The sequence below is a fragment of the Tachyglossus aculeatus genome, chromosome 20, assembly GCF_015852505.1.
Source record: "Tachyglossus aculeatus isolate mTacAcu1 chromosome 20, mTacAcu1.pri, whole genome shotgun sequence".
Classification (NCBI taxonomy): Eukaryota; Metazoa; Chordata; class Mammalia; order Monotremata; family Tachyglossidae; genus Tachyglossus; species Tachyglossus aculeatus.
In genome coordinates this window covers 22,581,148-22,606,625 of record NC_052085.1, presented here as the reverse complement: position 1 = coordinate 22,606,625, position 25,478 = coordinate 22,581,148, and the positions used below count along the sequence as shown (strand labels likewise).

The 25,478-nt window shown below is 40.2% G+C and overlaps 1 protein-coding gene across 1 annotated transcript in view; it reads left to right on the top strand.

Moving 5' to 3' along the window:
- DYNC2H1 (dynein cytoplasmic 2 heavy chain 1) overlaps window positions 1-25,478 on the top strand; it is a 224,903-nt gene that overhangs the window by 86,498 nt on the left and 112,927 nt on the right. The window contains exons 59-71 of the mRNA XM_038761670.1: window positions 1,163-1,284; window positions 1,974-2,060; window positions 4,775-4,901; window positions 5,654-5,795; window positions 7,763-7,872; window positions 9,600-9,620; window positions 12,484-12,582; window positions 14,826-14,949; window positions 15,689-15,852; window positions 17,312-17,431; window positions 18,271-18,405; window positions 21,108-21,251; window positions 23,031-23,120. Coding sequence (XP_038617598.1) covers window positions 1,163-1,284; window positions 1,974-2,060; window positions 4,775-4,901; window positions 5,654-5,795; window positions 7,763-7,872; window positions 9,600-9,620; window positions 12,484-12,582; window positions 14,826-14,949; window positions 15,689-15,852; window positions 17,312-17,431; window positions 18,271-18,405; window positions 21,108-21,251; window positions 23,031-23,120 — 1,485 coding nt within the window. The remainder of the gene's footprint in view (window positions 1-1,162; window positions 1,285-1,973; window positions 2,061-4,774; window positions 4,902-5,653; window positions 5,796-7,762; window positions 7,873-9,599; window positions 9,621-12,483; window positions 12,583-14,825; window positions 14,950-15,688; window positions 15,853-17,311; window positions 17,432-18,270; window positions 18,406-21,107; window positions 21,252-23,030; window positions 23,121-25,478) is intronic.

Genomic DNA, 25,478 nt, shown 5'->3' with positions numbered 1-25,478 from the left:
ACTGTGTGCAGAGCACTGTACTAAGCACTTGGGAAGTACAAGTCGGCAACATATAGAGATGGTCCCTACCCAACAACAGGCTCACGGTCTAGAAGGGGGAGACAGACAACAAAACAAGTAGACAGGTGTCAAAACCGTCAGAATAAATAGAATTAAAGCTATTATTAGATGAATACTCTGTTTCTTGCTTGCTTTTATTTTGAACGTTATGGTTTAAAAAGATTGCAATGTTTCCATTCTTACAATGTTAATCAATCCATCATATTATTGAGCGCTTACTGTGTGCAGAGCACTGTACCAAGCACTTGGGAGCACAATACAGAGTATAATAGCATAAATACTGTAATTAACCTGGCTGAACTCCAAAGAAATGAAAATCCAAACCTGACTTCTCTGATCCAAACTCATTCGTAATTAGGAGGGTGCTGTATGCATGCACTGAATTCCCTCATTGTCCATATGTATTCTGGTCATACCATGGCTTTTTCTTCACTAGTTACAGTTTCCAAAATATTTATCTAATTATTTTCTGTGGCCTGAAAACCCAATTTGTTAGTCTCTAATTAAATGATTTGTGCAGTTATTTTGGTCCAAATTACCCCATCAACTCATTTAGTTGAGTTCATTTAGTTTAGTTGAGTTCACTTAATTTCCCCAATAGAAAAAAAAACTTTTTTGTTACCTGGGATTTCATTCACCCTGGAAGAAAAGGAGATGTCTGTAAGTGGAGTGTAGTTTGCCTAAGGTCTGGGCATTCTGAATTAGAAATCATTCTCATGGCCCAGTAGAAAGAGCGCTGGCCTGGGGGTCAGAGGACCTGGATTCTAATTCTGACTCTGTGCTGAATATTGGTGTATGACTGAGACTAATCCTCTTAATGAAGTAATTACTTATACCAATAGAAATCTTTATGCTGACGGTAATTTCAGATGCGGAGAAAATGATTTATTAGTAAACAAAAAATAGGGTTCACGGTTGTTTAATCTAAAAAGCACATTTAATTTCAGTTCATTTCAGTTTTAGGAAGAAACAGAAAGGATTAGTAAGTTAGAGGCTCAAGTTCCAAAATAGATGCTTAAGTAAAATCTTTGCTTTCATTTATCCACTGTGGTGTTAGGTAAAATATATTGGTAATGTGGGGTTAATTTTTTTTTCTTCTTAGAACGCTAAACGTGCCAGTACTGCAGCTGCTCCACTAGCTGTTTGGGTCAAAGCTAATGTCCAGTATTCCCATGTCTTGGAGCGAATTCAACCCCTTGAAGCCGAACAAGCAGGATTAGAAGCGTAGGTGCAGCTATTTCATTTGGCATCTCTTCCAACTCACATTCACTCCAATAATGTACTAAATAGGAGTCAGAATTGTAGTTTCCACCCATTTTTGTGTATCAGAAGAGATCTGTGGCATGAGTGGGACCATTTTAAAGAAATTACAGTACAAGGTAGTGCATTTCTACTGGAATTATTGGAAGACATGATACTTATGTTCTTCTATTGCTCAATCAGAGGGCACACAATCCAACCCCCAGAAACTGTAAGTTGAATAGGGAAAATAAGAAAATGACATACATATGTGGACATAAGGACTGTTTTCAATGAAGCCAGTAACCCACATGGGATGCTGGCTAAAAAACATTAATAATCACAAAGAACGCACTAAGGGATAGATAAATTGTTCAGGAATTGGCTTGAAGTCAGTAGTACTTTTAGTACTGTGTGATTCCCAAAGGCAGTATGAAAGTATGATTACATACGGAGCTGGAGCTCAGAATGGTTGACAAATTGAGTCACAGTAGTGGAATCATTAAGGATTTTGGGGGTGGGGCGAGGGGGGTTGGATTCTTAATTGATGTTTTTTTAATGATTTGTGTAGGTATTCCATTTCTTAATCACTGTTAATTGAGATTTAGGTAGTTTGTACTATCTCGGTGATATGGTCAGAATTCAAACCTTGGTAAAATATCGCTGCATTGTAGGAATTTGAAAAAGACTGAAGCCAGAAAAAAGAAACTTGAAGACCTGCTTAACTCTGTTGGACAGAAAGTATCAGAACTGAAAGATAAGTAAGTTCATTTTCAAATATATTTACTTTTGAGATTTTAAATGAGGCATCCTTCTGTTTTGATCTCAAAGTTTGAAAGAGTTCAAATGCAATATATTCATTTCAGCATAAAACAGGTACTTGAGTCAAATATCTCTTCAAAGGCTGCTGAAGCCTTTTCTTCCCTTTAGAAGGTTAAGGGACATTATTAAAACTTTTATTTTTAATGGGATAAAGAAAAACCATTGGCATGAAAGAAAGCTGTCAAAAACTCCTTACGAGAAAATAATAAAGAGGAAACCTCCAACTATGCCATTAAAATAACCATAAAATATTTCAAGATGATATGACTGGTTGGAGGCTTTTATCTACGTGGGTAAGTTTGACTGTAAAGATCAGTAACATGACTGACAGTGCTTTGCTTTGATTTTACTTGAGTTCTCTTTTCTGTCTTTGAATTTTTTTTTCTTTTAATGGTACTGTTAAGTGCTTACTATGTTACAGACACAGTACTGAGGTCTGGGGTAGATGCAGCCTAATCAGGTTAGACACAGTCCATATCCCAGCCTTAATTCAGTCAATCGTATTTATTGAGCGCTTACTGTGTGCAGAGCACTGTACTAAGCACTTAACCTCCATATTACAAATGAGGTAACTGAGGCAGAGAGAAATAACTTGCCTAAGGTCACACAGCCGACAAGTGGCAGAGCCAGGGTGAGAACCCATGTCCATCTGATTTCCAGGCCCTATCCACTAGGCCATGTTGCCCCTCTTTTGCATGATGAATCATTTATTGAGCGCTTACAGTGTGCAGAACACAGTGCGCTCAGGGAAGTGCCACATAGCCGAGTTACTGGTCACTTTAAAGCGTCTAATTGGGAGTCCCTCTGTTGTCCATTCACCTTACCTGTGCCGTATAGTATAGTTTCAGAGCTTTCATCCCTCCCTCAGCCCCCATAGCATTTGTGTTCGTATCTTTTATTTATATTAGCATTTGTCTCCCCTTCTAGACTGCAAGCTCATTGTGAGCAGGGAAAGTGTGTACTAACTCTGTTGTTATACTCACCCAAGCACTTAGTAGCCGTCCTCTCCACACAGCAAGCACTCAGTAAATGCGATTGATTATTATTTTCCTATGGTTTTTGTTAGGCACTTACTACTGTTCTGAGCCCTGAGGTGGGGACAAGGTAATCCCTTGGGATTGCTGTCCCACATGGGGCGTTCAGTCTTATTAGGAGGAAGAACAGCCATTAGAAGTGTATGTGCTTGAGTGTTTTTTCCAGGGGAAGTGTTGGGTTTTTCTGGGCCTGAAGCCCCGTCTTGCCTGGTCAGTCAGTCATATTTATTGAGCACCTACTGCATGCAGAGAGCACTGTATCAAGCGCTTGGGAGAATACAACAGAGTTAGCAGACACATTTTCTGCCCATATGCTGTTAAGCGTGACTCATCTCTAGGAATTGTTGGCATCTTGGCTACTGCTATCCATAGTTTCTTTTAATATCAGTCTCACCCCCCACCTGATTGTAAGCTCCCTGAGGGATGGGGTGATGACTACCAAATCTATCGTGTTCTACCAAGTACTTAGTACAGTACTGTGGGCTCAGTAAATGTCATTAATTGACTAATTATGTACTCAGTACTATTTAAGTGTCCAAGCTGGCTACATCACTAGCAAATTGAGAATTAATAGGTGTCAAACGGAAGCTAGAACAGCTGAAACTTCCTCAAATTATCTGCTTTGAATTTCATTTGGCTTTGTAGTGTGGGCCATTCACTATGGAAAAACAGGAAGGATTTGGAATGTGATGATTATGCATCTTGACATGAGAGATTTCTTTCAGCCTCTGATCCGAGGTTTTTTGGTTGTGTTCCCTGACATGTAGGGGACTAGAAAATGTGGAAATTTCATTACTGAGGTTGCTTGTGAGCAGCGAGGACACTATGTGCTAATTTATTCAGATACAAGTGGAATAGAAATTTGAGATGACAGATGTTCATAAAAGAGACAACGTACCCACTTTCCTAGAAATAGTCATATTTATAGGAGTTGCATTTATTCGAGCCAAATTTCCATTCATGCTCAAGGTCCTTGAATTATCCATTCAACCATGAACAGCAATTAAAAAGTGGGCAAAGAAAAGAAATTAATATGCAGCACATCAAAATAAATCGATCGTTATTAAATCACCAGAGCTTAATTTCTGCATTCCCTGTCTTAAAAACAACACCAATAAAAATCAAGCTGTCCTGGAGCTCCAATGACCCCTACGACATTGTGGGGAGTAATAATGGTAATAATTCTGACACATTAAAAATTTACTATCTGCTAAGCTTTATTATAAGGTTGTGAGAGTAGATTGATGGGCTTATTTTATGTCCATTTTACAGAAAAGGAACTGTGGCCCAGAATTTTTGACTTGTCTGTGATTTTGTAGAATTGGGATTAGTATTTGGGCTCCTGACTCACAGTCCTGGGATCTTTCCAGTTGATCCCAAAGTTTTTTTCACCTTGGAGGACGAAGTTTTTTTTTTTTTTTAAACAGATTCTCAACAAGGAATGCATTTTTGTGTATCTTCAATGCCTTTTTGAAATGCCCTGCGTGTAATCTGTTCCTGATTTCAAATATTGTTTGTTAAATTGCCAATTTCAGTTTGCTAACATCATTCTTTTTCTTCCATAATCCAATGATGACTTTCCTGGCCCTTTTAAATTAAAAAATATAATTATCCTGCAGATTCCAGAGTAGAACTACGGAAGCAGCAAAACTTGAAGCAGAAGTCAGCAAAGCCCAAGAAACGATAAAAGCAGCCGAGATCTTGATTAATCAACTTGACAGAGAGCACAAAAGATGGAATGCACAGGTTTGTCACCGAAGTCTTTCAAAAAGCAAACTTTGCCTTTACAGACATGATGAATGCTATGATACCAGAACAGCCATACAAGTTGTTACTGTTCTCTGAGAAATCACCAAATTTAATGATAGGTAGTGACCAAAAATGATGTCTCTAAATGTTTTTCCTCAGCATCTGGATCGTATGTGCTACACAACACCCTATAAAGCATGGGTGTGGGGGAATAGTTCCAGTTCCTTTTGTTCAATCTTCCTTTTCCTTTTTCTACTCCCATTCTGCCCATAGTTTCAGGATAACCGCACATTCTCTTTCAGTTTAGTGTCTCTCCAAACCCAGCGATCATTTTGATGGAATCCACATTTGGCATTCTTAACTACTGAGCAACTACAATATTTTAAGTCTTAATGAAAGTTTTTTTTTAAATCTTTAATGTATTTCCTGATTTTTGGTTTAATAAGTTCCGAGATAAAATCAGTTCTTTTAAATCCTATTAGCCTCAGGATTGGGTTAAGAACAGGGATGTAATTGTGATCATTTTTGATTGATTTGCATGATGTGTTGTGTAAGACCGGGACCTGATTTGCCAGAATGTGCTTCTCCATGAATCGTTGCCAACATTTAATAATTGAAAACATAAGTCATGCTTCGCTGTAAAACTAATCTGTGTTGGAGGAAGGAATTGTTTTAGTGGACTTTAATTTTTTGGTTAGCCTTATGAATATGTACATCCATTTTTTGTTTTGTTTCACCCCGCCCCCCAGGTTTTAGAGATAACAGAAGAACTAGCTACACTTCCTAAAAGAGCTCAATTGGCTGCTGCTTTTATTACATATCTTTCTGCTGCCCCTGAGAGCCAAAGGAAAGCCAGTTTGGATGAGTGGACAAAATCAGCTGGCCTTGAAAGTAGGTATTCCATTATGGGGTTAAAAAAATAAGCGAACCTTAGTCGTCATTTTAGTTCTGAAATTTTTTTGACTCATGGATGTAGAATAACACCTACAAGAACACATTGGCAGGGAAGCTCTTAAGGACACAAGGATTCCACACTAGAGCAGTCAGGAAAATCTACCAGGACTATTCAGCGTGGCTCAGTGGAAAGACCCCGGGCTTGGGAGTCAGAGGTCATGGGTTCTAATCCCGGCTCTACCACCTGTCAGTTGTGTGACTTTGGGCAAGTCACGTAACTTCTCTGTGCCTCAGTTACCTCATCTGTATAATGGGGATGAAGACTGTGAGCCCCACGTGGGACAACTTGATTACCTTATATCTACCTCAGTGCTTAGAACAGTGCCAAGGCACATAGTAAGTGCTTAACAAATACCAACATTATTATTATTATTATTCAGGATACGGACAGTGACTATATTCCCTGATGAGTGTAGGCCAATTAGGTGACTGATGGGCTCATCCAGGCTAGGAGATATTCTTGACCTGCCCTTGAGAACCCCGAGGTTGGGTCTGAGTTTGGAGGAAGAATTGAAATTCATCCAAACCACCTTAGGAGGGCTTTTCTCAGCCCTGGTCTATCAGAGAGGAGGTTTGGAGATCACTCGGCTATTTGCCTCCGAATGGCGGAACTTGTCATTCCCAGGAAAACCTTCGAACCTCTTTGCCACCAAAAAGTCCCTCAGTTTAGGTTAAGTCCAGGTAGCAATGGTCCCTAAGAAATCAGTGAGGCCTACTGGAAGGAGCAAGGGCCTGAGCGTCGAAGACGTGGGTTCTCATCCCGGCTCCGCCACTTGTCCGCTGTGTGACCTTAGGCAAATTCCGTAACTTCTCTGTGCCTCAGTTACCTCATCTGTGAAATAGCGATTAAGCCCAGTGTGGGACCGGGACTGTATCCAAACTGATGATCTTGCGTCTACCCCAACAGTTAGAACAGAGCCTGGCACATAGGAAGCGCTTAACAAATACCTTAAAAATACAAAAAATTTCTTCTGGAGCAGCATTGGCATTCTGGGGTTGGGGAGTGTGGTCAGAAGATTTCACCACACTCCCGTAGGTTCACATACTGACCCAAAGGGGAACTTGAGGGCCTGTGAAATTCAGTATAGCGATGTGCCATGTAAAATTCTTCTGATGTTCAAAAGTAGTCGACCGCCTTATGCCTTCTAATTAATTCCTAAATTTGCTTGTAAGAAATGTATATGGCCATTAATAACTAAAACCCCTAATATTTCATCCAATAAATTTACCTTAAAATCATAATACCAACATTATTATTATAAGAGCAAAGTTTAGAACTTTAGGTTCTTTGGGAAATTGCCGAAGGGTGGAATTGTGTTCTAAGAATCCGTTTACGAAACAGACAGTGAGTAAAATTGAGCATTCAGAGAAGAGTTGAGGCATCGTGTGAGTGTGGAAGTGTTATCTTTTTGGCTCATTCTTTTCTTTTAGTGCTTCGACACCCTACCCCACTTTCCTCCGTATTTTTTTAATGGTATTTGTTAAGTACTTACTGTGTGTCAATCAGTTTGGACATAGTCCATGTCCCACATGGGGCTCAAAGTCTTAATCCCCAATTTACAGTTGAGGGAACTGAGATACAGAGAGCATTGAAGTGACTTGCCTGAGGTCACACAGCAGACAAGTGGCAGAGTTGGGATTAGAACCCATAACCTTCTGACTCCCAAGCTTGTGCTTTCTCCATTAGGCCACACCACTTTTGGTGTAGGGCTTTTCTTTTGCCCTACAGGAAGATTGTAGCAAATTTTCAAAGGAATTTTCCCGAGGTTTTGAATTGTTTATTATTGAACCATCAATGATAATTGAAGACCGTTTGTTTCTGTGTATTCAGATATTGTAAGTCCAGGCAAAACAGTCATAGTGAAGTTGAACATAATGAGTTAACCAATCATTAAATTTTGCAGAATTTGATTTAAGGCGGTTTCTTTGCACGGAGAGTGAGCAGTTAATTTGGAAAAGTGAAGGCCTGCCGTCTGATGACCTTTCCATAGAAAATGCTCTGGTGATATTACAGGTAACTCATCGCCTCTTCAGTTAATTTTTGGTCCCTCAAGGTGTTTAGTGTGAACTCTTCAATGTGTAGTATTTCTCTATGAATTCTGTGGCTGCTCTATGAAAAAGAACACTGCTCTGGGAAACAGATTTGAGTTTTAGCCACAGTTCTCTCTTGCCCTGGCTATCAAAGTGAAGACATGCACTCTATAAAGTGCTCCATGCACATAACACAAATGATTTGCCTACAGCTGTGGGGAGAATAGCAAAGAGAGGAATTTCTTCTCCAGCATTAACGTGTCTTCATCTTCAAGACCCCAAAGGAGAAATGGAGTGGTATTGATTTTTAGGCCCCTTAGCATCTGAACGGATAAAATTGTCTATTTTTGTATCAATTGGAGGCATTTATTGAGGGCTTACTGTGTTTATTGAGTGCTTGTGGAGAAAAGCAGCGTGGCGTAGTGGATAGAGCACAGGACTGGGAGTCAGAAGGTCATGGGTTCTAATCCCGTCTCTGTCACGTGTTTGCCATGTGACCTTGGGCAAGTCACTTTATTTCTCTGTGCCTGTTACCTCATCTGTAAAAAGGGGATTGAAACTGCGAGCCCCACGTGACATCTGTGTCCTGTTGGACTGTGTCCAACCTGATTTGCTTGTATTTAATGCAGCATGTAGTACAGTGCCTGGCACATAGTAAGCACTTAACAAATACCGTAATTTTTTTATTATTATTATTATCATTCAGAGCCTCGTAGCAAGAGGATGAATGAGTACAGCAAAAGCCAAACACAGTTTCCTTGCCCTCTAATGGGAGAGAGTCTTTGAAAAGTAGGAGCTGGAGAATGGTTTTGTTGCTGAATTGTACTTTCCAAGCGCTTAGTATAGTGCTCTGCACACAGTAAGTGCTTAGTAAATGTGACTGAATAAATGAATGAATGGGCAAGGAATCCAGGCTGCAGTAGTTTGAATGTGTCAGGTTTGAATTGCGGAATAATTGAATATACAGTGGGACTTGCGCAGTACGCAGGAAAGCTGAGAATGGACAGAACTTAAGCGTTAAAGCTCCTTTTGGGAAACATGACTCGTTGCAAATTAATTGAGGAAGGCTCTCTGGAGGAGGAGGGATTTTAGGAGAACTTTGAAGATTGGTGAGAATGATGGCTTGGGGAATTTGGGTTGGGGAAAAGAATTTCAGATCAAGGAAAAGGTGGAGCCAAGGGGTCAGAGGTGGCAATCTTGACATCTAGGTATGATTGGAAAATGAGCAGGTGGGGAGTGAATACTGTGAGCTGGTGAGTAAAAAGTGAAAAGGAGCAGAATGTAAGATGGGGAGAACTTGCGTAGAGCTCAGAAGTCAATTTTAAAGAGTTTAAGGACACTGGTAATATCGGTCTTAAGTCGACTTCCATTTATTCAGTTGTGACGGTAGCCTAATTGTTTGCTAGAAAGGGTGGTGTAGTTTTTGCTTGACGTAATTTGTGGAACATGTTGGCTTTTAGTTTGGAATTCTAAAAACAAACTTATGCCTCTTGAGAAATTTTTACCGAAATAGTGTTGTGTGTTGTAATAACAACTGAATTGTACTAATTTAGAAAGCAAAAACAAGGGAAAAAAACCCATCATTTTGTAGGAATATTGAACTTTTTTATTGCTAGGTGACAGTATAGGAGCTATTTTTAAGATCTAAATCAAATGTTTCAAACTACTTTTATGATAAATTTGAATTTCCTTTTTGTTTTCCTGCTTCAGATCATTGATTTCAAATCCTGGGTAAGGATGTATTTGATTTAAATAGGTGAATGATTGCCAGAATGTGGTAGATTTTGGAACATTTCATGCTATGCCATCTATCTATGAGACAGCATATTTGTTTTATGTAAAAGCATCTGTCATTTTTACCTGATGTATATTTAGCTGTATGGATGACATTCCCATATTTTACTGACTCATGTCCCTGCTTGCCAGAACCTCGAATTTATGGGGTTTTGCTACTTAGAATAAAAAGACAAGAAATATATACTTACTTCTCACATTGCATTTCCCAAATCGTCAAGAATATTACCGAGTTTTTGCAGCTATTCTGAGGGATTCATTCTGATTTAGTGCCCTGAATTAATGTCAATAGTTCTGGGGTGCAGGGAGGGGGAATGGCGTTCAATGGAGTGGGACATCTCCCTCTTTCAGGGATCCAGTATATAATACAGCAAAATTGATAAACAAATCTACAGTTTTCTTCTCATGGTAAATGAATGCTCTGGATTAGTTAATTGTCCCCACATTTATCAATTTCACAACAGTTCTGGAGTGATAACAAAATGGTTTTGTAATTTTATAATGAAATATTATCAATTACGCCTTCCTGTCCCCATATTGTTCGTGCCCCCACCCCTTTTTCATGAATACTCATTGCCTTTCACTGGTAAATATTTCCTTGATGTTTTGAGGACTTCCTTCACTCAAGTTCATATAGAGCTACTTTGACAAATACAGTGTATTTCTTCTATAAGATGTTTTACCCAACCCCAGCTACCAGTGAACAAAGGGATCTGGTTTTAGAGGGTTGTTTTTTTAAAAAATGTGTCTTCTGTTCCTACAGCTGAAGGTATCATCATCATCAATCATATTTATTGAGCGCTTACTGTGTGCAGAGCACTGTACTAAGCGCTTGGGAAGTACAAATTGGCAACATATCCATGTCTGAAATATTTTGTTGAACAGCCAGTATGAATAGAGCACTCTTTTAGGCACTTGGGGAATATTCTCCAAATAAAAACATGATCTTTCAAGTAGCTTCAGTAGCCTTCAAGTAGCTTACAGTTTGCTGGGAACCAGAGTAGACATAAATTTCTGAGGGATATTTTAATTGAAGGTGGGATAGTAGATGCCAATAATAGAATCGTTTATTCAATCATATTTATTGGGTGCTTACTGTTTGCAAAGCACTGTAAGAGATGCAGTTGAATCAATAACAAGTACACAAACAGATAAATATTGGGGTAACTAAGATAACATGTTGGGGAAGGTGGGGATTGGAAAGGAATGGAGCCAAGGGGAAGCAATCAGTGGTATTTATTGAACACTTACTGTGTGCAGAGCACTGTAGTGAGCTCTTGGGAGAGAGCAATACAACTGAGTTAGTAGACACTTTCCCTGCCCACACGGAGCTCTTCCATTTTGGGGTTCAAGGCTTCGGCCCCACTGACCCAGGACCTGCCCCCCAGTAAGCTCTAGACTGTAAGCTCATTGTGGGCAGGGAATGTGTCTGTTTATTGTTGAATCGTACTCTCCCAAGCACTTAATACAGTGCTCTACCCACAGTAAGCACTCAATAAATACATAATAATAATGATAATAATGGCATTTATTAAGCGCTTACTATGTGCAAAGCACTGTTCTAAGCGCTGGGGAATTTACAAGGTGACCAGGTTGTCCCACGTGGGGCTCACCGTCTTAGCCCCCATTTTACAGAGGAGGTAACTGAGGCCCAGAGAAGTGAAGTGACTTGCCCAAAGTCACACAGCTGACAAGTGACAGAGCCGGGATTTGAACCGATGACCTCTGACTTCAAAGCCCGGGCTCTTTCCGCTGAGCCACGCTGCTTCCCAACTTCCCAAGCGCTTAGTACAGTGCTCTGCCCACAGTAAGCGCTCCATAAATACGACGGAATGAATGAATGAATGAAGCACTGTTCTAAGCGCTGGGGGGTTACAAGGTGATCAGGTGATACATTTGAATGAACCAATGAATTATGGCAGACAGCATGGCCTCGTGGATAGAACGCGAGCCTGGGAGAAAGAAGGACCTGGGTTCTAATCCAGATCTGTCACTCACCTGCTCTGTGACCTGAGGGAAGTTGTTTCACTTCTCTGTGCCTCAGTTTCTTCATCTGTAAAATGGGGATGAAGACTGTGACCACCATGTGGAACAGGGACTGTGTCCAACCTGATTATCCTGGTTTCCCCAGTGCTTAATGCAGTGCCTGACACATAGTAAGCACTTAACAAAAACCACAATTATTATGGCTCCTACCGCCTGACCCCCAACTAAAGTGAAGTGTTTTGGGATGATGGGCCTTTGCCATCCGCCAAAGTTTACAAAGGGTCGGGAGTCAGGACCAATATACAAGAGCTTCCATGTTTAATTGTTGTTTCTCTGTTTGGCACCTTCCGTTCTCCCGCCCCAAGATTGTAAATTCTGTATAAAGATTCCGGTTTAAAATGTATTTCTTCTTTGTACATTCCCAGGTACCTAATGCATTGCTTTGTATAAACTTGGTGCTGATGTAACAGCAGTAGTAATCAGTCTCTCCATGGTATTTATTGAGAGCTTACTTCTAAGCACTTGAGAGAGTACATTACAACAGAATTAGCCGACACATTCCCTGCCCATAATGAGCTTACGGTCTAGAGGGGGAGACAGACATTAGTGTAAATAATTCATAATATACAATTGTAAGATGCAATTTATCTTCATCATAATAGTACTTCAGTTCTGCTATTTGAGTGGATCCTTTAACAATAATATTTAGCACAACTCATTCTTGGAAAATTGAGAGGAGTGTGAACGTTTTTCAGCTTTCAGCCAAAATACTCTAACTTCTGCTGTTTCTTCATCGTTTTTGTTTTATAACCAGAGTCGAGTTTGCCCGTTTCTTATAGACCCTTCTTCTCAAGCCACCGAGTGGTTAAAGACGCATTTGAAAGAATCACGATTGGAGGTTATCAACCAACAGGTATTTTTTATAACACATCCTTCAAATCTTAAACCTTTGTTCTTCATTTTTCTCCATGTTTATCTCTAGTGCAAATGAGGGATCCTTGACTTTTTCAAGAGTCTGTAGTGTTAAGCAAGCACTTACCACAGTCAGTTCCCCTGATTGGACTACTGTTATCTGAACAATAGCCACTTCATGAATTGTCTACGTTTACATTAATAATTGTTAGGTTTTTGTTTTTTTAAGTCCTTGTCTGATGGTTGATATGTGACTACTAACTTGAGTATAATGATGTAGTTAAAGACTGAGAACATGTTTCTGTTTTTATCATTTATTTTAGAATTGGGATGCCACAATCCAGACAAAACCCTTATGCAACCCTACTTAGGTACTCAAAACAAAATGGTGTTTAAAATTAAAAAATAAAATAAAAAGGGGACATAATACAAAGCCTTCGTTGGGGCACTAGCATTATTCAGAGTGAATAAAATGTCAGGTAAAAGGCAGGATGGTTAAAAGCAGCAGGAATCACTAGAGGTAGGGGAAGACAAAATTAGCTGTATTATAGATATTGTGGGTCACCCACATTTATTTTTCATATGTCAAAAAGGAATAAAGATTAGGAAGTTGAGGAGATTTTTTTTCTTGAATAGGGTTGAGTTTTTTGCCCTTAAATTCTTAAAAGGTTTTAAGATTTTTGTTATGGCTCTGGACTCATTCCTAGTTTTCTGTTCCTCGCCACTGAACTCTGACTTTCCAGAGAGTGGAAGGATGTGGGTAATTGAATGAATCTCATTTTAATGTGTTTTGTTTAACTCTCAGTTGAGCTTCCCCTATCCAGAATTCTTTGGTGAAGTAACTAACACTTGTTAATAATAATGATGGCATTTATTAAGCACTTACTATGTGCACAGCACTGTTCTAAGTGCTGGGGAGATTACGAGGTGATCAGGTTGTCCCACTGGGTGCTCACAGTCTTAATCCCCATTTTTACAGATGAGGGAACTGAAGCACGGAGCAGTTAAGTGACGTGCCCAAAGTCACACAGCTGACAATTGGCGGAGCAGGGATTTGAACCCATGACCTCTGACTCCAAATCCCGTGCTGTTTTCACTGAGCCACGCTGCTTCTCTAAACTTGTTCAATTTAGCTCCTTCCCCTGCCCCCCCAGTTTTTTTTCCTCTCCAGTTTCCTCTCTCTTTTTCTCCATCTCTCCCTCTCTGTTTTCTTCTTGGTATTGTTTATCTTTCATGGATTTAGAGCAGTTTTTAGAGATAAGCTGTAAGGGGGGACGCTAACCACACTGACAACCAGTCAGGAGGCTTTGGGCCCCCAAAGTCTCACAGTGAGGCAGAGACACAAATTTTGTATATGAAGGTGCAAACCAAAGATAGACCAGAAAGGTCAACCACTTCCCAAACATTTGCCTTCAAACGTATGCATTTGTCGTATTTCTTGTCAAAATATTTTGTGGAATATGTATGCACAAATACAAACACAAAGTGAAGTGCACATTTAAGCAAATACCTGTCAGTATACAATTCAGTCTGAGCCAGAAATCTTTCCTCCCTCTCACCTCATGACACTAGTGGATAAGAGGTGTTTTTGGTCTCCTTCCACTCTCTACCCCCATTTCACTCCATTATCCTTGGGATAGAATATGTAGGCTGTATGTAAATAGTGTTACTATTTAGATTATATTTTCTCCACTCAAGTAGGACTCCATTTGAGCTAAGGTTTTTAACATTTCTTCGTCTCTTGTTAGAGCTGAGTTGCAAATTACAGAGGTTGCAGGAGTGTTAAAAATCATGAAGTGTAATTATTGATCAACTGGGGACGTAGTGTGACCTAGAGAAAAGGACAGAAAGTTGGGAGTCAGGAGACTGGATTTCTAATCCCAGCTGGGCCCCTAATTTGCAGTGTGATCTTTGACAAGTCACTTCTTAGAGCCTCAGCTTCCTCATCTGGGAAATGGGAGTAAGATACCTTCTCTTTCCACAGTTCAGATTGATCCCTGTGTCACATGGAGCTAACAATCCAGTGACCCCAGCGTTAAGCATATCCCAGACCTTTAAAAATGCCAAAATTTTTATTCATCCAAACGAGTTCATCCTTCTTTTCTGCCTTCATTAGGGTAATTTGGAAAAAATTCAGATTCTTAAAACATGCATTTTCAAAATAATATTTAGAGGGCTTGTGGCATGGTAACATTTTCTCAATCCTTTGTAATAAGGAAAGCATGTATTCTCTTGCAATTATAGGACCCTAACTTTATCACAGCTGTCGAGCTAGCAGTTCGCTTTGGGAAAACACTTATTATCCAAGAAATGGATGGAGTCGAGCCAGTCCTTTACCCATTGTTGAGAAAGGATCTTGTCGCTCAAGGTAAATATCCTGCGGTTTCTTGGAGCTATCAACTCACTGTGGGCAGGGAACATATCTACTAACCATGTTGTTTTGTACTCTCCCAAGCACTTAGTACAGTGCTGTGCATGCACTCACTGATTTATCATTGATTTCCCCTTCCCAAATGTCCAAAGTTCATCCTTTCTGTCAACAGTGAAGTTTCATCAATAATTTACCAACTCTTCCCATTCACCATTTCTACTTTGGTTTAGCTAAATTATATCTATTGCATTTCTATATAAGCTGTAACCTCATGGTGGGCAGGGGATGTGCCTACCAATTCTGCTAATTTTTACTCTCCCAAGCATTTAGTACAGTGCTGTGTGCACCCCAAGCATTGAAAGGCGATCAGTGGATTGACTGATGCATTTGTTTGTATAATTGATTCTTTTCTCTGTCTTTTCATGTTTGCTTGTGTCAGTGTGGTGTGTTTTAGACAATACTCTTCTAAAGGCAGAAGCAAACTCTATGTAACTTGTTATATTCAGGCCACCACTTAGTACACAGGATGTCCAGTAAATGCGTTTTGGTAATGACAGATGCATTTTGAATCACGCACATGTTGATGACTCTGAGGTGCATGTTACAGCATTTGAAGGGGGGTTAAAAAGTCATTCTGATTTAATACAAGTGCAGTAGACTTTTACAACCCCACAAAACCAAACTTCATATCCAGCTGTTTACATTTGAATCTGAATTTTTATCTTTAAAACACTAGGGCCACGCTACGTTGTGCAAATAGGTGACAAAATTATCGACTATAATGAAGAATTCCGCTTATTTCTGTCCACTCGAAATCCAAATCCCTTCATTCCACCTGATGCGGCTTCCATTATCACTGAAGTTAACTTCACTACAACAAGGAGTGGATTAAGAGGACAGGTCTGTTCATTTAGACATTTATTTAGTCTTTTGAGAGTGGCTCGAGTTTCTCCTAGAGGCTTAGATTGTTCCATTTGCTTAAATGTCTATCTCCAGTGTAACTCAAATGTTTCTTTGATTGGGGAGGATTGGGACACTTCTAAGTGATTGCCTCAGAAACGTCAGAACAATTCATACAGTTCTCAAGGGTTTAGTACGGTGCTTGTCACGCAGTAAGCGCTCAATAAATATGACTGAACTTGACCTTCTGAAGCCTGAGGCAAGAACCATTTGATTCTGCTGGACCATGGAGTGAGTTCTAGCCTTCACAGTAATTTGTACCAGGTCATCTACATCAGTCAAAAAAGGATATATTTGTTCAGCCCTTACTACGCACTTGGGAGAGAACGATACAATAGAATTGGTAAACATGATTGCGTCTACCAAACTTGATCGAATTACTTTCCCAAACAGTTGATACAGTGCTCTGCACGTAGTAAGTGCTCAATAAAAACCAGTAATTAAGGTGCTGTATTTCATTTTTGTGTGAGCAGGGAACATGTCTACTAACTCCGTTGTACTACACTCTCCCAAGCGCTTAGTATAGTGCACTCAGTAGTATTGATCGATAGTTTCGGTTGGACGTAGAACTTTAACCAGCTCTCCGTTAGAAACGTTCCTCTGTTTTGTTTTCCATTTTAATACTCCGGTATTAGATGAATATTTTTAATGGGCTTTTATTTACTGTGTTATTTACTGGGCACCTACTCCTTTATAGAGTCCTGTGTTGGGTGCTTAGAAGGGCACAGTAAAAGCCCTGGCCCTCAAGGACTGTGTCTGACCTGACTACCTTATATCTACCACGACGCTTAGTACAGTGCTTGACATATAGTACGTGCTGAACAGAAGTGAAGTGAGTTGCCCTTTGGCAAATCACATAGCAGACAAGTGGCCGAGCTCTATCCACCAAGCCGTGCTGCTTCCTGTGTCACAAAAACCAGAGCCACGGCCTTGTGAATGATCTAAAATTGGAGAAAGTATGCCGCTGCCACTCAAGTTCCACCTTGTCCAGGTGGTAATAACAACAGAATGAAAAATAGATGAAGAAAATATTAATGGGGCCAGTGGAAGTTAGGTGGAGAATGCCTCCTGGGGTTTTCAGGATGGCTTTGGAGATGGGGAAAGATCTTTTGGATCTGAATGAGCAGAAGGAGGTTTAAGGAGGGCATGTTCAGTGCCTGAAAATGGAAGACATGAGAACAAAGTTTCGTTAGAATATAGCAAGAGATGAACAAATGGTTCAAACTGGTTTGGTGGATGAAGGGAAAGGAGAAGTCAGGAGGAAAATTCCTGACCATAAAGCGAATTTTAGATTTCATCTCTATATGAGTCATATGTTGTCCACCATAGTCAAAATTCAGTTTATTTGTATGCTATTGAAGAGATTGTTTTCATCACTGAATAGCCTCTTCTTTTCCAGCTTTTAGCTTTAACTATCCAGCATGAGAAACCAGATCTAGAAGAGCAGAAAACAAAACTATTACATCAGGAGGAAGACAAGAAAATACAGTTGGCCAAACTTGAGGAATCTCTTTTAGAGGTAAAATGAATGAATTAAACAGATTTTTGATGGGGTGCTTTTATTAACAGAAATATTGACCTCTAGAATAACTGTGTCTGCTACCATAATTGTTTTATATTAAAAGTATAATGTAGATTAAACAGTTGTCGTCATTTGCTGGTTGCCTTTCAAGGATTAAAATTTCAACACTCAAAATTTGAGATCCGAGTTTAGCAATCAATTAAACATAATAGAATTTGTTCCCTTTCCTCATCAGTAAAATGGAGAGTCAGAGCTTGTTCTTCCCCCTCAGTCTGCGAGGACCCTGTGAGACAGAAACTATGTCTGATCAGATTGTATTGTATCTACCTCAGTGCTTACAGCAGTGTTCGGCACAGATTAAGCATGTAACAAATACCCTTGTTATTATCACTATTATTATTATCTATTATTTAGAGACAAAATCTAGATTTTATTTTAGGTAAGGTCACATGAGAGAAGCAGCATGGCTTAGTGGATAGAGCATGGGCCTAGGAGTTGGACTTGGACTTGGGTTCTACTCCTGGCTCCGCCACATGTCTGCTGTGTGACCTTGGGCAAGTCGCCTCACTTCTCTGGGTCTCAGTTCCCTCATCTGGAAAATGGGGATTAAGACTGTAGGACCCATGTGGGACAGGGACGGCATCCAGCCTGATGAAGTTGTATTTAGAAGGGTGCTTGGCACATTGTAAGAGCTTAACAAGTACCATAATTAGATACCAAGTCCTCTACAAGCATTAATCAGTAAGGAAATTCACATAAACATTTCCTCAAAATAATATTATATGTCCTTTTCCCCTATACATATTTGTCAGTATGCAATTTACCTTTTTCTTCAGACTCTAGCGACATCTCAAGGCAATATTTTGGAAAACAAGGATCTGATCGAATCTTTGAATCAGACTAAAGCCAGCAGCGCACTCATTCAAGAGTCACTTCTTGAGTCTCGCAAACTTCAGAGTTCTCTTGATCAGGTAATCAGATGCTCTCTTTCTTGTCTTAATTTGAATAATCTATTTCTACATGTTTTGAATTCAATTAGTCGGCATACCCCTCTCAAAACTCGGCTCCTGGACGTAGTAGGAAAATGCCTTAGAGATTCAGCCGGGTCTTGGGCTCACTCAGTTCTTCCAGACCAGCCTGACTAATATCCTGGCTGTTCATTTCACAAGAGGATTATAAATTTTAGGAATTTTTTTTCCTGGTTGTGGTGATTTCGTATAGGAATAAAGGCGTTTTCCCAAATTGCCAAATCCTGCAGATGAACTTGGCAGTTGTAAGACAACAACAAGCTCCATGCCTAATTCATCTTCCGAGAAAGGACTTTCTGATTTCAATCTTGCCTTTACTGGGAATGACAGATTAGTAATGAGGAAGTCTGCTTTAGCAATAGGCTAGACCGTATGGATGTGCCCTGAAGGAACTGCCTTATAGCAGTCTCAGTCTACAGTTCAGGTACCTTGAAAGAGGTGAGTTTTAAGTGGGTAGGACCTGGGTTTTAATCCCACTCCTCCACATGCTTGCTGTGTTACCTCGATCAAGTCACTTAATGTCTCTGTGCCTGTTACCTCATCTGTAAAATGGAGATTCAACCCGATTATCTTGTATCTGCTCCAGTGCTTAGTACAGTGCCTGGAACAAAGGAAGTGCTTAACAAATGTCCTTTTTTTAAAAAAAAAAATTCATCTTTGAGAATCTGATCAAACACGAAGTTGGAAAGAATCGATAAAACATGCACATGGATTAAATGCATTGGAATAGAAACTCGAGAACACCTGTAGAAATAATAGTAATGATTATGGTATTTGTTAAGCACTTAGTATGTGCCAAGCCCTGTTCTAAGTGCTGGGGTAGGTACGAGGTAATCAGGTTGTCCCATGTGGGACTCACAGTCTTAATCCCCATTTACAGATGTGATAAGTGAAGCACAGAGAAGTTAAGTGGTTTGCCCAAGGTCACACAGCAGACAAGTGGCGGACTTGGGATTAGAACCCACCTCCTCTAACTCCCAAGCCCGGGCTCTTTCCACTAAGCCACACTACTTCTCTATGTCAGGTGGCAAAGGAAAATCACTTTACAGATTTGCTCTAACACTAAAGATTGACAGTAAACCTGAAACCTGGTTAATGTACCCGCTCACCCTTGGGAAACCTTGTGTAAAACAAAGATTGCCATCTGCAAAACATCACATTTCTGATACCGAATTAGTGCGTGCCACAGTACACTAAGCAATGATGGAGGAATAAACAAAGAAACAAAAAAAACCCAGCAAATTGAATCAAAGCGGCAGCCTGGCTTTTGGGAGAAAATGGAGAATCAAGTGTCTTACCAAAATGGAGATCTATAGAATTGTGGTCTCCCTTTTTTATGCTCGTGAGACCTTGCTGTACCACAGAAGACACATCTGGTGTGTCTTGAGCAGTTTTGTCAGGATCACACGTGAACTATACTCAGCATGGTCACATGGCCGAACAAAATTAGCAACAGTGCTGGAATACCGTGCTTACAGCAACACTGTTTGCCGTGTGGGATTGGTGGAGGTAGTAGAAAAATTCCCACGGCACCTCTTAAAGGAGGCGCTGAAAAGGAGAGCACACAGGAAAGGAGGGAAGAACAAACACTTGAAAGATCTAGTGAAGTATGGTGATAAAAAAAAAGCCACTATATCAGCGAGCACCACTGTGGAAAAACTAGCCTATAGGCTATAAGTTCATTGTGGGCAGGGAATGGGTCTGTTTACAGTTTTATTATACCTTCCCAAGTGCTTAGTACAGTGCTGTGCAGACAGTCAGTGCTCAATAAATACCATTCACTGATTGATTGATAGCCTAGAGAGCAGTAACTGGGACAAAGAATGCCCCTAGTAGAGTTTTTACAAAGATAAGGAACCCAAAAGGCCTCCGCAAAAACCAAGACAGGCAAATATGTCAACCCAGTTAAGCACTCTCATTCCCCAAACACGGTTGTTCTTTTCAGCCAGTCACTCCCGGGGCCTTGGAGAGAATTTCACCATCAGCTCCGTCACGTTGAAAAATGCAGGATTGGTACCTTAGGGAGTCTGACAGCATTTGAATTTTAGAAGCTGTTATTATTCCCATAATGCTGCACATTAGGGAATAAAATAAATCCTCGAAGCTAGAAGTGGTCGGAGCTTCAGAGTGCTTATTGTGCTACATTTCACCTCAGTATGTTAAAATTCTTGAAGGTCAGATACTGTAGTTGAGAACCGAAAGCTAATTTTGTGTTGTAGAGTGCATAAATATCAATCTATTCCTAAACTGCCCTATCTGAGGCACAACTATTTTTTTTAACCTATACCCACTTTAGAGAATAGAAAATGAGGTTCTGTTTTTGTTAGGTAGCTACAATACTTTAGGAAAAATGGATAGTGTTTCAGGTGCAGAAAGCAATATAAAAAGCACAACGCAATTTCCAATAGGGCTTGCTTGGATGTAGAATTTATAAGACACAGCCCCCTTCTGTGCACTGTTATATGCTGTTCGATAGGGTTGTATGTAATCCTTTATTTGAGTATGGGAAATGTGAACGTGTTAGCAGCTATGGCCTAAAACCCTAAAAATGGTAAAATATTGTATAGTTTTTTATCCGGTGAAACCTCTGTAGATGGCAGTAAAGCACTAGTTTTTGAAACGTCCTTTTTTTTTTTTATCCACAGGAGCGAGATGCCTACCTACCGCTGGCAGAAAGTGCCAGCAAAATGTACTTTATTATCTCAGACTTGTCCAAAATTAATAACATGTACCGTTTTAGCCTGACTGCATTCCTTAGGCTTTTCCAAAGAGCTCTGCTGAACAAACAGGTATGGCCGTTATACTCTAGTACTGTGCAAATGCAGGGCAAAGATACCTTTTTTTGTGTGTATTTGTGGCCTGGGGCAGTCACCACCCTGAAAACTCACAGGAACATTGACTCAATTGATTCTGCTTTTAGAGGGCCAATCATCATACACGGAAAATATAAATAAAAAAAAGCAGGTTTGTTTCCCCAAAGAGCGAAACATTTAAAAATCAACTAAAAACAAATTTATGAAGCAATAAAAACTTGACATTTTTGCTTAATTAGAGGAAGCTGCTACTTCATATCATTGGGCAATTTAGGTAAACAACTTAATGGATTTGTTTAGCCTATGTTTATCTGATGTTCTCTTGTTCTATTCTACTCTCCCAAGCACTTAGTACAGTGCTCTGCACACAGTAAGCACTCAGTAAATACCACTGACTGACTGGCTTACTGATGAATAGTGATTTTTTTTTCATAGATGTGTCATTCTGAAAATCCTTCATTTAAAACTAAACAAAATCCAGACCTACTTTTAAAATGTTTTCACTATATAGTGCCATTGTTGTAATCATGTCTATAAAAGAATTTCAAATTAAGTGCCAAAGGACTAAGGGACTAATTTGTGCTTTGGGGAGTGCTCATGCCTGGCATAGAGAAGCAGCCTGATGAAGTAGAGAGAGCCCTGGCCTGAGAGTCATGGGTTCTAATTCTGGCTCCACCACTTGTCTGCTTTGTGACCTTGGGCAAGTCACTTAACTTCTCTGTGCCTCAGCTACCTCATCTGTAAAATGGGGATTGAGACACTGAATCCCATGTGGGACAGGGACTGTGTCCAACCTGATTTGCTTGTATCCACCCCAGTGCTTAATACAGTGCCTGGCATGAAGTATGGTATTAACAAATACCATATTTATTGTTATTATTATTATTAATCTGGTAAAAAGCAACCTACTTCCTCTGTTTAACAACCAGCTGTGCGAGCTCCTTCTTTTGGATGGGCTGGATTTCTGCTTCTGTATTGCAATGTGGGCCATACTTTAAAAAGGTCTACAATTACTAATAAAGTCATTATTATTTTTCAAACTGGCATAGTGTTAGTAGTGAGGCTCCCTGTGATGTAGAGTCAATGGTCTAAGAGTATGAAGGTGAAGAAGTCTAGAGAAGGAGTACCACTGTCAGTCAGTGGTACTTACTGAGCACTTAATAGGTGCAAAGTACTGTACTAAATGCTTGGGAGAGTATACTATCATCATCATCATCATCGATAGTATTTATTGAGCGCTTACTGTGTGCAGAGCACTGTACTAAGCGCTTGGGAAATTCAAGTTGGCAACATACTATAACATACTATATACTATAACATACTATAACAGAATTTGCTCTGCACACAGTAAGCACTCAATAAATACAATTGAATGAATTGATAGATATGGGAAGAAAGCAGCAGGACATAGTGGATAGAGCACAGGCCTGGGAGTTAGAAAGTCATGGGTTCTAATCCCAGCTCTGCCGCTTGTCTGCTGTGTGGCCTTGGGCAAGTCCCTTCACTTCTCTGTGCCTCAGTTACCTCATCTGCAAAATGGGAATTAAGACTGTGAGCCCTATGTGGGACAGGGACTGTGTCCAACCCAGTTTCCTTTTAACCCACCCACACACTTAGTAAAATGCCTGGCACGTAGTAAGGGCTTAACAGATACCATAATTATTATTAATCATTATTACGGCCCCTGCCCACAGTGAGCTTGCAGAGGGAGAAGTGTCTGTTACTGCTTTTGATTTCTCAAATTTTCTTGCCCAGGATTCTTCAAATACTGAACAAAGGATCCAGTCTCTTATCAGCTCATTAAAACATATGGTGTATGAATACGTGTGTCGCTGTTTGTTTAAGGTAAGGTTCATAATGATTACTTTTAAAACACCAAGTAGAAACCTGCTCCTTCAATACATAAAACTGCAACTTTTTACCCATATGTCTCATTTTGTTTAGTTACATTCCAATGCACTAGACGTTGTCGATTTCCCTCGCCAAGTAGTTTTTTTCTAACTGGAGGTTTTATGTATCCCTGTCTGTTATTTTTTATATTTTTTTAAACATTCTGGCTCCTATGGTATAGCTTTGCATGACCCTGGTTTTCCTTGGCTAGGACTTGTAGTAACTGTCATTTCAAGCCAGTTGATTCTGGTATAGAATTGTCCTTCACTGACTGTCTGTATCACTTGTAACTAGTTAAAATTCATTTTTACAAGTAAACACATGGTAACCGTGATGTTAAAACGTAATGTGAGCCATTGTTTTTCGGTGGTTGTTTTTCCACAAATCTTGAGATTTATTTGGTGTGTTGAAAGGCAGACAGTCCCTAACCCCCATTTCCCCCTGATTCTTTGGTCTTATCAACTGTGGTGTTGCCATCTGCATATTCTTTCCAGGAACCTAGCCCTTGCAGATGTATTTTTATTATGAAAGTCCCTGGATTATTTTAAAATGGTTCATTATAAGGACAAAATGTTCTTTGCTAGTTGACAAGATGAGGCACTTCGTAGACTCTAGCAGTCTCCAACACAAAATACTTGGAAATTATTTGGTGTGTTGAAAGGCAGACAGTCCCTAACCCCCATTTCCCCCTGATTCTTTGGTCTTATCAACTGTGGTGTTGCCATCTGCGTATTCTTTCCAGGAACCTAGCCCTTGCAGATGTATTTTTATTATAGAAGTCCCTGGATTATTTTTAAATGGTTCATTATAAGGACAAAATGTTCTTTGCTAGTTGACAAGATGAGCCGCTTCGTAGAGTCTAGCAGTCTCCAACACAAAATACTTGGAAAGGGAAATCCAAAAATAAAATTCCTTCACCCTCCAAGGTAATCCTGCTGCTTAGAGAAGTATTTATTGGGAAATGTTTGCCAAAACTTAAATTCTGTGCCAGTGCTTGAGGCGAGAAAATCAGGACTCAAATGAGGTGTGGGTAATTGGCCTCGTCATATCTGAAATGGAATCTACAGCTTCACATTTTATGATTTTACACGTGATGCTGAGTTTGCATTGCCTCATAAAATTCTTTATATAGATTGTCAGTTTCTGGAAGGCTAAAAGCAATGTTTCTTGCACTCTGAGACTACTTCACCCTTGTAAGACACACAGTATGGCCTAAGGGAGAGAGCACAGGCCCGAGAGTCCGAGGACCTGAGCTGTATTCCCAGACCTGTCTCATGCCTTGTGTGTGACTCTGGGCACGTCTCTTAACTTCTCAGTGTCTCGTCTCTTCTGTAAAATACCCGTTCTCCCTTCTTCTTAGACTGTGAACCCCATTTGGGACAGGGTCTGTGCTAGAGGAGAGAGATTTAAAGCATTTAAAGAAATGTATTTAATCCGATGTTTTCATTCGAACAAAAGACTTGCCCTTTGGCAGTTATTCTGTGTTTTTCTTGCCCAGAGTCATCATCATCATCATCATCAATCGTATTTATTGAGCACTTACTATGTGCAGAGCACTGTACTAAGCACTTGGGAAGTACAAATTGGCAACATATAGAGACAGTCCCTACCCAACAGTGGGCTCACAGTCTAAAACGGGGAGACAGAGAACAAAACCAAACATACTAACAAAATAAAATGAATAGAATAGATATGTACAAGTAAAATAAATAAATAAATAAATAGAGTAATAAATATGTACAAACATATATACATATATACAGGTGCTGTGGGGAAGGGAAGGAGGTAAGATGGGGGGACGGAGAGGGGGACGAGGGGGAGAGGAAGGAAGGGGCTCAGTCTGGGAAGGCCTCCTGGAGGAGGTGAGCTCTCAGTGGGGCCTTGAAGGGAGGAAGAGAGCTAGCTTGGCGGATGGGCAGAGGGAGGCCATTCCAAGTACCCAATTTGTACTTCCCAAGCGCTTAGTACAGTGCTCTGCACATAGTGCTTAATAAATGCGATTGATTGATTGATTGATTCCAGGCCTGGGGGAGGACGTGTAACAGAGTCAATTACCAGGTTTTTAAGACCCTTACGTCTCTAGGCGGTAGGTGATTGTGTTGGTGAGGCCGGGATCTTGTCCCACCAATTCCCCATCATCAGTAGCGGAAGGTGCTGAAAATTCCCCCTGGAGAACCATGCAGTCACTACTGCACACCAATCAAGGGAAGCAGGGTGGCCTAATGGATAGAGCAAGAGCCTTGGAGTCAGGAAATGTGTTTTAACCTCGGCTCTGTCACTTGTCCATTGTGCGTGATCTTGGGCAAGTCACTT